The following is a 12,109-nucleotide window of genomic DNA, read 5'->3' as shown; positions in this document are numbered from 1 at the left end:
CTAGAAAAAATAATTAAAAGATGCTAAACCACATACTTCTTAATCTTTTATTAGCAATGGCTTATGCAGTTACCATTTATCCCCTAAATTCCATTCCTCTTTCTCAAATATGATTTGAATAAATTGAGGAATGACTTAGGTTTTCCTTAAGTGGGATTCCCTCCTTTTTTCTTGTCTCAGCCAGGGAACATTTACATCTCCATCAGGCTAAGACTATCCGTGAGCAAGAGAAAAAATTATCATTAGCTGCAATCATAACCACTAGAGCCACAAAATAATTATATATTTTAATTTATTAGGGTTTTAATAGCTCAAGGGAAGAGATCATTTTTCTCATATTTAAATTGCTGTATCTCACAGAAGTGGTCCATCTGGCTCGAGTGCCCATGATCCTCAACAGACTTTCTGACCTTAGGAACTGGAATCCAACCCTGTTACCTTCTAAATCAGCCCTTGACTTACCCTTCAGTCCCCAGCATGGCTTCTACCTTGTTACCTGAGTTGTTCATGAACTGGTCCCTAAGTCCCTTCAAAACATGGATATGTTCCCTGCCACTTACATCACCTAAAATCACCTACCTCTTCCTTATTTGGACAGAAACCACAAATCCTGGACTCACTGTGACCTTTGGCCAGGGAAACTGTATCCGACCTGTCTGTCTTATCATTCCAAGACACAGCCCAAGTTTGTGTGTTGGGTTCCTACCTGTAACTGGGGCACTCAGGTCAAGTCTACCCCAGTACTGCTGCACCACCCAAGGCCCCTAATTCTGCAAACTCCACAATTCAATTAAACAGAAGCTTGAATCTTCACTGTAACTATGCTAAGAAGCCCTATTTTAGTAAATAGCAGTTTAATGAAAGAAAATGGTGGAAATTTGAGTAAATTCAAACTAAAAGGACAATTAAAATATTGTTAACCTTCAGGAAAAGTATAAAAATGGTGTTTTGTAAGTTATCTAGAATTAATTCTCAGCCTTTCACTTCAATTTCCACAATTTTGAACACTTATTATGTTTGTAATATGGAACTAGGCTACTACAGATGTTGTATAAAATAGGAGGGAAAGAGGACATTAGACATAATCACTATTACTTGGATACTTTAAAATCCTTGAAAATCCTTTGGGAACTAATACAAAAATGGCTGCCATCACAAAACAAAGTATTTGGTATGGGCCAGAATTTATCAGTAGTCAACTTCAGGCCTTCATGTGATCCATCTAGTGAGTTTTAACCTTTCCTTTCACTAGGGAGCAAGAGCCAGAAGCAGCCACCCTTCAAATATGGGAACTGGTACAAGCTGCCCCCAACCGATACTGTCAGTCATTCTGTAAATTTGTGCTGAACACTTAGAGTATGCCAGCACTGGGCCCTGGATACAACAATAAAAAAGATGGATCAACTATACTCCAACAAAAATCAATTTAATAGAACTACCATATGACCCAGCAATCCCACTACTGGGCATATACCCTGAGAAAACCATAATTCAAAAAGCGTCATGTACCACAGTGTTCATTGCAGCTCTATTTACAATAGCCAGGACATGGAAGCAACCTAAGTGTCCATTGACAGAGATGAATGGATGAAGAAGATGTGGCATATATATACAATGGAATATTACTCAGCCATAAAAAGAAACAAAATTGAGTTATTTGTAGTGAGGTGGATGGACCTAGAGTCTGTCATACAGAGTGAAGTAAGTCAGAAAGAGAAAAACAAATACCGTATGCTAACACATATATATGGAATCTAAAGAAAAAAAAAAGATTCTGAAGACTCTAGGGGCAGGACAGGAATAAAGACGCAGACATAAAGAATGGACTTGAGGACACAGGGAGGGCTAAGAGTAAGCTGGGACGAAGTGAGAGAGTGGCATGGACATATATACACCACCAAATGTAAAATAGATAGCTAGTGGGAAGCAGCTGCATTGCACGGGGAGATCAGTTCCGTGCTTTGTGACCACCTAGAGGGGTGGGATAGGGAGGGTGGGAGGGAGACGCAAGAGGGAGGGGATATGGGGATATACGTATATACATATAGCTGATTCACTTTGTTATACAGCAGAAACTAACACAACATTGTAAAGCAATTATACTCCAATAAAGATGTTTAAAAAAATCAATTTAAAAAAATAAATAAAACATAGAAGAAGAAAATAGATTTTTAAAAAAGGTACAGATTCCTTTTTGTGCAGTGTTGAATTTATAGACACTTTATAAAACATCTTTAATAAATAACAAAAGTATAAGCAATTGTCATGATATTTTAATTTTTATTGATATTTTAAAGGGACCACATTCTTTAAGTGTTAGTAACCACTGCTATAAGATCTAGAAAAGTAAACCTTTTCTTTAGTGCTCTTACACTTACAATAAAATCAGCCGCCTCATAAAAATGGTTATTACTTTTTCTTGTTCTAATTTTAAACGTAGTTTCCTCATAAGAGATCTTGTCTTGTTAATAAAATGTTATTGCCAGAATTTTTACTTGAAAACTTTAAGGATTATGTACTGTAGTCTCAAATCAGAAAATAGCAAAATTTTAAAAAGACAAAATTAAAAAAAAAACAAAAACAAGATAGGCAGGGTCCCTGACCTCAGGGAGCTCACACTATAGAAGAAGAAATGAGCAAATAAGCAAGCGAACATACAAACGAGAAAACAATCGCAAGTTGTGGTAAGTGCTGGGAAAGAAATAAACGAAGGGCTGAGATCAAGAATCACAAGAGGAGATGGGGTGACCAGAGAAGAGCCCCTACAGTCTTAATATTAAACTGAAACCTGAAAATTTGAAAGAGTTAGCCCTGTCAAATTGGAAAGACAGCAGCATGCACAAAGAACCAGAGGTCAAAAGGACCAGAAATTCACATAAGACCAAAGTGATTGGAGGGTGGAAAGGGAGAGGGAATGGAAATCAAGGCGAGGTTGGAAAGATGGGCAAGAAGCAGATGGGGCAAGGCAAATAGGATGTAGTAAGGAGTTTAGGGAGAGCAAGTGTGGAAGCAGGGACCAGCAAAAGGCTGATGTCACCATCCAGGGGAGAGCTGTTGATGGGCTGCAACAAGGCAGGGGCTATAAAGAGACGGCATGTCTTGTAGATAGATTCTGAAGACACTGAGTCCCTCCTGCCCATGGACTGCTCTGAAACCTCTCCCCTGCTCCCATCTTTGGCTCCCTTGAACTATTCCTGGTCCCTGAGCCTTTGCATAAGCAGTGTTTACAGTTCTGTGCTCTTTTGCAAGATAAAGACAGGGCCCTAGTTCACCAAATTGCCAGATCTGCCCTGTTACAGATCACCATATTGGTCCTCTTTCCCAAATTGTCGTGCTCCTTCCTAAAATACCCTTTAATGGAGAGGAGGGGGGATGTGATATTCCAGAATCTGGCAGCTGTAGAATATCAAATTACTGTATGAAATACACAGAAATACAATGGGTGTATTTGCACTCCTTCTTTTCCTTGTCTTAAGATTTCACATCTGGTACCTTCAAAACAGCTTGAGCATCGCTACAGAATGGATAAGGCTAAAAGCAGACTATAGTCCAGGAGTATACAATGTCAGAAAAGCAGGGAACCAAGCCAGCAAGCTCTTTGGGAGCAGCCAGGGACCAGGCCTGTGTTGGTCACAGTTGAATCCCCAGAGCTTTGTATCCATATGTGACATATGGTAGCTGATCAGATATTTGTTGATTAAGTGACTAAATAAGCCAGATATGACTCTTTCCAATCTTTATTCCCCTTATCCATTTGTTACCAATTTCTCTCAAACATTTCTTCCATGCGCTCCTTTGATTTTCCTCTCTCTCTCTCTCTCTCTCTCTCTCTCTCTCTCTCTCTCTCTCTCTCTTCCTTCCCGTTTTGACCTCCCTGGTCTAGGCCCCAATCCATCACCTAGTTTATCCACCCACCAAAGCCGCCCATGTATTCTCCAATTGCTCTCCCTACTCTGTCCACTGTATTCACCAGTTTAATTTTCCTTCATATTCCACCTCTGCTGAAGAAACCATCATTGCCCACAGATTGTCTACTGTTGCAAACATAAGGCAATTGACTTGTTTCCAGGTCACCCTGGGCAACAGTATTTCTCCCAAGACCCTCTCCTCTAGTCAGAGCTGTCATTCTCATGATGCCTTCCAAATTCCAGCCATTTCTGAAGATCTGATTCAAGTTCCACCTGCTCATTATTCCGATTCCTGCATCCCAAGGATAGGTCCTATCTCATCTTTTTTTTTTTTAAGCTCTTGTATTCATCCTCTCTCTAAGAATTTGTTCAAACATGCCTATATCCAGAAGATATTCTTAAACTCCATTAAGTAAAAGGCCAATAAAAAATCAATAAGAAGTGTGGTCCTTGGGACTTCTCTGGTGGTCCAGTGGTTAAGCATCCACCTTCCAATGCAGGGGACGCAGGTTCCATCCCTGGTCGGGGAACTAAGATCCCGCATGCCGCAACTACTGAGCCCACATGCTCTAGAGCCCACACACCACAACTAGAGTGAAGCCCACGTGCTGCAACTAGAGAAGCCCGTGTGCCACAACAAAGAGCCCGCCTGCCACAATGAAAGATCCCACATGCCACAAAGAAGATCCTGCGTACTGCAACTAAGACCCAAAGCAGCCAAATCAATCAATCAATAAATATTGTTTTAAAATGGGTGGTCCTTGGTTGTTCGTGAGATATTTCTGCATAAGCCAAAAGGGGGGATAAGAGTGGTTGTTGGCAATATTTCTCCCGGAAACCTATTTGTTCCCCAAGATCAGCCACACTGGTTGCTCTTCATTTGTGTTCTCACACGGTGTCATTCCTAAAACTCTGTTAAAACACTTAAAATGCAGTGTTGCCACTTATCTCTACTTACCTCTCTCTCCCACTTGACCTTGACCTTGAGGGTGGGTGCCCTGCTGTGTGCGTCTTTGCACACCCAGCATTCAGGAGGTATCTGCCATCTTGAAGGGATCATATTTTTTTAGAATAAATATATTAGACATTGAACTCATACTTTCAGTTCATTAAGTTAGGGAAATGCCTGAACAGCTGATGAGTCTAGTTGTGAGGGACGAAAAACGGTCCAGAGGAGCTGGAATCTGAGAAATTTTTATTTCATGTGTTGAAATAAAATAGACTTGAAACTGCAGATTCTTGCAAATCTGTGCATGGCTGCAGAGGTCTCCTAGCTTCCTGCATTGTCCCATTTTGCTGTGTGTTGGCATTTTTCTGAGGAGCAGATTTATAGCTGCTCTTGGGTCCTCTTCCTCCCCATCAATCCATCCTCCACCCCACCTCTCAAGTCATCTTTCCCAAAGCTTGTGTCTCACCTTCTTCCCACACCCCTTCCTTCCCACCTGCTGTGCTACGTATGCTTATACTATATAAGCCACTCAGAATGTCTCACAATTTACCCAAACACACCCTCTCCTTGCCTCTGAGACTTTACTCTTCCTGTCCCAACTCCCTGGAGCGCCCTTCTCTCACCCTTTGCCTGCAAAATTCATACTTATTTAATCTTCACAAACCTGGAGAGGGGTAAATACTGTTAACTCTTTGTCATAGATGGCCAAACAGGACCAGAACGTTGAGTAGCTGGCCCTGAATCAAGCATCTAGTAAATGACAGAGCTGTAAATTAGATGCCAGGTTGTCACCTACTCCGTTTTCTAGACTCCAGTGGGCTGCTGCATGATTAGGTTATGATTATTTGATTGTTTGGGCTCTTATTTTTCAGTTGAATTCCTTCAGATTTCCCTTGGTTCCTAAGGAAACAGAACTAAGATTTTGTGCTGCTGCTGCCCCTGACGTCACCTCCAGCCTATTCCCCAGGTAGCAACCAGCCCCGAGTGGTCCTCTGAAAATGCACGTCTGACCAAGGCATTCCAGTGCCCCTACTCACATCCTGGGCTACACCCCCGTAATAATTGACTTCCCTCTACTTTGGGGAAGATCATAAATCTCCCCCAAACGGTCTACATGACCATGGCTGTATGTTTCTTGACTCATTTCACACCACACTGGCCTCCCCTTACTTTCCTCCGGCGACGCTGGCTTCCTTTCTGTGCTTTGGACCCGTTGGCTCTCTCCTTGCTGAATGTTCTTCCCCCTCTTCTTGGCCATACTGGTGATTTAATTCAAAAGGCAAGTTTTTTTCCCCACAAACGATTAAACAGGCTTCTTTAAACACTCTGCATATTATCCGACAAGGGAAATCTAAATATTAAAATGTATCAAGAGGTCCGATTGGGCAGTACCGTTTAAAAAAATGAAGAAAATTGGTTCTTATTATCTAGAAACTCCAAGATTGGCCCCTGGTATTTCGGGACAGTGACTAGATTTAAGATCCCACTCAACAGAGCCATTCCATTCTCTGGACTCCTTATTCTTCTACTGCATCCCATGTAACACTTAACCTGGTACTGAACACTCAGTAAAATTTCCAGATATACTTATTATTAGTTGCTCAACTGACTGGTAAATATCACTTATTCATTACAAATCTTTTTTTGAAAACAGTTTTGACAATTTCTTAAACAACTAAACATGCAACTACCATACAACCCAGCAATTGCACTCCTGGGTATTTATCCCAGTGAAATGAAGACTTATGTTCACATAAAAACCTGTACATACATATTGATAACAGCTTTATTCACAATAGCTAGAAACTAGCCAGATGTCCTTCAGCAGGTGAATGACTGAACAAACTTTGGTATATCCTTACCATGGAATACTACTCAGCAATAAAAAGGTAGAAATGCACAGGAATGCACATAGCAACCTGGATGACTCTCCAGAGAATTATGGTGAGTGAGAAAATCCTATCCCAAAAGGTTATAAAATGTATGATTCTATTTACACAACATTCTTGAAATGACAAAATGATAGCAATGGAGAACAGATTAGTGGTTGCCAGGAGTTAAGAAGAGGGTGGAGGCGGGAGGGCAATTGTTGTGACTATAAAAGAGCAACGTGAGGGACCCTTGTGGTGATGGAAATGTTCTGTATCTCAACTATGTCAATGTCAATATCCTGGTTATGATATTACTGTACTATAGATCTTCCAGATGTTGCCTGTGTAAAGGGTACAGTGGATCTGTCTGTGTTATTTCTTATAAATGCATGTCACTACACAATCATCCTAATTAAAATTTTAAAAGGACACATTTAATAAAGTGTACGTATCACACCAAGATGTTCCCAAGCACGAAATAACTGCAGGGCCACAAAATGTCTTCTTTCCTCTCCTTCCTGATGGTTTGCTGGTTATTGATTATTCCTAAGGATTTTTTTCCTTGTATGTAAGACACATGATATTGATCACTTTTAGGCTATTTTCGCAATGACTGAGGTTTATTATTTTAGAGTCTTTATTATTTATACCCCTGTGTTGCTTTTCATATGTTATGTTACTCTGATTTGTTTCTGTCCTGACCAAGATACCATTAATAGAACTGTTGGTTTGTACTTTAGTCTCTGCCAGTACCAAAACATAAGGACGTCTTTATCATCTTCATAGGTCAGAGAAAAGTAGCACCTCTGCCATCCACCACTTTAAATCTCCTGGCCTGGTCCTCAAGGTTCCTTGAGTTCAGTGTTAATATTATGCTTGAACAGGTTGTCATTGTTTGTAAACCTTCGACTTGACTGGCTGTGGTTCAAATTTTTCTTTGGTCCTTTCATCTCTTTACCATTTCTCTGCCAAAGTTTAATACATTCTCTGGTATCACCCTTCCTGGATTTCCACTCCATTTTCTGTTATCTTTGCCTAATGTGGTTTATTTCGGTTTTGACTTTTTTTTTATCCCAATTATTGGAGTGATTATAAATGTCCCTATTGTGATACACATTCTTGCTCGGAGAGTTCTTTTGGAGTTTTGAGTGAGAACAGAGCAAGACCAGTACAGTATTTTATTCCTTTTCATACTTTAATGTTGAATTTCTTTTTTGCTCTCTCTTTCAGTGACCAGAGAAAAAATCCAGGACCATATCACCAACCAGGTATTTCCTCACTTCCCATAAACTGTAATGTAGAATTTTGCTTTAAATATTAATAATTATTTGTAAATATTTAGAAGGGGGGCATTGCTAGTTCTTGGGTATGAGCAATACACGTGTTATTGGTTCTGAGAACAAATAAACTGATCCTCTGTAAACAATCATACACTTTCCTTGTCTCCCTCACCTCATTCCTTCCCTCCTCAACATCCTCCCCAAGGGTGGGAAACAGTGAGAAGTGGGCTCTGCCAGTTCTGACATAAGCATCCCTCGGAGCGTATCATGATCTCTCTTTGATTCTATCATGGCTGCAAATAGATACTTTTATCTGCTTCTCCCTTAACTAAGGTGACTCTCCTCTGTGATTTTCCCAAGTTCTAATTCGCCCAGTCACTCCCTCCCAGACAAGTTAAGAGCTAAACCCTTAGCAGTGGAAACGTACAAGTTGATTTTCCATTCTGGTCTCTGATTTCTACCCACATTTAGCCAGTGTCTTCCTGCCTGCCTCACTATTTCTTATCCATTCCTTTTTGATTAATTTTTCATATTTACCAGTAGATGGAGTCATTCTGTACAACGGTTTAAGGGGTTTGAGACATGTAGCCACACATCCAAACCAAGTTCGGCCTGTCTTGCACCATCCCACCCTCTTCCCATGGGCCAGCTGAGCTGCAGTTTCTCCCAGTGCTGCCTGTGTCACTAGACCCAGGGAATTCAGACACTGGCCTATGGCAAAATATGCACAGCTTTCATTCACAGACCAGAATCTCCAAGTCTTTTGTTGTTGTTGTTGTTCTCCTCTGGCATAAATTATAACTCACCCTTGCCAAGGTGAAGAATGGTGCATCTACATTTATACCAGTCAAGGGTACATTTTTCAACATCTTCTCCTAATGGGCTTCAAAATAAATTCCAATTCTGGTCCTCATTGTCATTCCAACCGAAGTAAGTTCTAGCTCTACCTAATCTGTGCCAGATGCCCTGTAATTCATCGAGCTTAAAAAATGGTTCTTTCATTTGGCTAATACAATATATTGCAAATTCAGTAGGCAAAATTTAAGGCTTATCGGGTACCATTTTTCTTTTGAATAAATTGTAAATACTGTATTGACTCTTTGTAGCAGCCATCTTAATACTTGAAAATGCCACCCCCGTGCAACGTTGAAGTCAATTAGTCGTTTCAAATAGTTTATTTGCCTTTTGAACTTAGTCTCTTTAACATTGTATTTCAACTATTTGTATATACTCAAGTAGCTTGGTAAGGCTGAGCAACAGTTAACCAGTAATGTTTATTGCTACAATTTTTATTTATTTAAGTCACAGAGGGAATACCTTTCCTTATAAAGACAACTGTTTTCTTTATTAACTTAACAAGGTAAAGCAGTTGGTCAAGAAATAAAGACCACTTCTCTGGGGCAGATTTTCATTTCCTGTATTTTCCTTCTTTTTATCCTTGGCTAAACTAATAAAGTAGGTAGACACCAAAATAGAACACCAAATATTTACTTATAATCTTAAACCTTGATTTGGTGCCAGATAAAATCATAATGGTTTCCAGTCCCAGTAAGACAGCGAAATCCTTTGGACTTTAGCTTAAGAGGTAGGGGTCTTAAGTATATTAGTTATATAGTCATTCTCAGAATAGATAGTTGTATTGTTCAATCAGTGTCTGCCAGCTGTATTTCTAATTCTACAGTAGAATTTCTATTTTTTCTTCTTCTATGTAGGGAGGCATTCCCCACTCTCAAAAATGTGCCGGGAATACAACTCTACAAGGCATCTTACACTTCTAATTTATCTGAAATCTGACAAAGAGCCACAAAATGAAGTCCCTTCCTTTTTAATTTTTTTTAAATTAAGGTGTAATTGACATATAACCTTATATTAGAATCAACATAATGATTCCATATTTCTGTACACTGTGAAATGATCTCCATAGTAAGTCTAGTTACCGTCTGTCACCATCCAAAGTTACAAAACATTTGTTTTCCTCGTGATGAGGACTTTTAAGATTTACTCTCTTAGTAACTTTCAAATATGCAATATGCTAAGATTGACTATAGTCACCACGGTGTCCATTACAGCCCCAGGACTTATTTGCTTTATCACTGGAAGTTTGTACCTCTTGATCTGCACTCCCCTTCTGCCACCCAAAGAATCTGGCTCTTGAAAAACATTTCTGTATACTCACTTTGGATAATCAATAGTGTTCTTTATCAGAAAGGCATGTAAAATAGAGCACTGGTGAGCGTTAATCTTGCCCCGAAATCCTTCCCACTAGGCACTATAGATTGTGTAATTAAATTGAAATTGAAAATCAAGTCCTTTTTTTTTTTCTTCCATTAAGCAAGCTAGGAGTTGCACGCCAATGTGAGAAATCAGAGCTGGAGCAGAGGGAGGGTTCTAGCCTACTGGCCAATATCCAGCGTGCATTTTTAGCCCACAGCTATTTTACCACACCTGAGCTCTGAGAACAAACAACTATTTGAGTTCTCTGGAGGGAACGCCGAATTCTTTCCTGTGTAATTCACTGGGGAGATTAGTATGCTATTTTAAAGTAACCTGTTAACGCAGTTTGTTTACGGGAAGAGGACGAAAATGAGCAGTGAACCGCTAGGCAGCTCATGTCCCAGAATGAGATGAATGCATGACCCATTTTTTTCAGCTGTCCCTTTGGCAGTTCATTGCTGCAACGATTTCCTCTACGAAAAATGTGCCTTGTAGACATGAAGTCTCCTGTAGGTTTTTCTGAATAATTTTGACTACGATAGATTAAAGATAATACCTTAAAATACTACCAAAAATACCTTCAAAATCAAATTAGCATATTGTCAGTACGAGAATGGGAATACTGAATATAAAAACTTTTGACTTCAGTTCTGGAAACTGCCTTCTTACATAGTAGGCAACTGAAACCTGTAGTAAATGAATACCTCTGTTTATGCCTTTTGGGATAGTAGATCACTGGAACCCATAGCGAATTAATAGGGGCTTCCCTGGTGGCGCAGTGGTTGAGAGTCCGCCTGCCGGTGCAGGGAACACGGGTTCGTGCCCCAGTCCGGGAAGATCCCCACGTGCCACGGAGCGGCTGGGCCCGTGAGCCATGGTCGCTGAGCCTGCGCATCCGGAGCCTGTGCTTCGCAACAGGAGAGGCCACAACAGTGAGAGGCCCGCGTACTGCAAAAAAAAAAAACAAACAAAAAACATAGTGAATTAATAGTTTGTTTTTAAACAGCTAGTTGATGAAGAGGGATACCGAACCTGGGGCTCGGTTCCTCGTGGGAGGGATGTGCATGTTGCGGGGGGACATCCCCAGTTCTGGTGCTGGTCGTGAGAAAGGCTCGCCTTCGCTGATTGGCCGGTTCAGAGAGGGCCAACGCCATTGGCGGCTGTTACGGCTTATGGATCTGTTTCCTGAGACTGCTGCAACAAACTCTCACCAACTGGATGCTCTCAAACACACTAATGTATTGTCTCTTGGTTCCGGAGGCTAGAAGTTCAAAACCAAGGTGTCGACAGTGCCAAGCTCTCCCTGAAACCTATGGAGGCGGATCCTTCCTTGCCTCTTTGCTGGCTTCTGGTGGCGCCGGCAATCCTTGGGGTCCCTTGGCTTGTAGCTGCGTCTCTTCAGTCTCTGCCTCTCTCATCGCGTGGCTGTCCTCCCTGTGTGCCTCTTCTCTTCTAATAAGGACACCAGCCATATTGGCTTAGGGCCCACCCCCGTGACCTCGTCTTGATTACATCTGCAAAGACCCTGTTTCCAAACAAGGTCACACTCACAGGGACCAGGAATGAGGACTTCAACGTATCTGTGTGGGAGACACAATTCATCTCATACCAGACTGGAAACTTTAGAGTCATCCTCCGCTCCATATCTCCCTCTGACCAGCCAGCACTTGACGTGCTCTCCCATAGCCCTGTCCAATCCAGCTCCTCCGCCACCACCCAGCCCTTGGCCTCTGTTCCCCCAGTCCCTCATCTCCTTTGCTCTATATGGTGGCTCCACACGGCTCTTCCACTGCTTCACCGCCATCCCATTCATCTTGCATTCTGTTCCACTTTACTTTCTGAAATACCAATCACCTGGCATCTCTCCTCTGCTGAAAAACAATAACT

The 12,109-nt window shown here is 41.2% G+C and overlaps 1 protein-coding gene across 1 annotated transcript in view; it reads left to right on the top strand.

Moving 5' to 3' along the window:
• Window positions 1–12,109, top strand: part of CHST9 (carbohydrate sulfotransferase 9) — a 200,621-nt gene that overhangs the window by 169,132 nt on the left and 19,380 nt on the right. The window contains 1 exon segment of the mRNA XM_060119363.1: window positions 7,959–7,996. Coding sequence (XP_059975346.1) covers window positions 7,959–7,996 — 38 coding nt within the window.

This window comes from Mesoplodon densirostris, chromosome 15 (assembly GCF_025265405.1).
Source record: "Mesoplodon densirostris isolate mMesDen1 chromosome 15, mMesDen1 primary haplotype, whole genome shotgun sequence".
In the NCBI taxonomy this organism is placed as follows: domain Eukaryota; kingdom Metazoa; phylum Chordata; class Mammalia; order Artiodactyla; family Ziphiidae; genus Mesoplodon; species Mesoplodon densirostris.
Note: the sequence above shows the minus strand (reverse complement) of the source record. Positions and strands in the feature narration are given on the sequence as shown.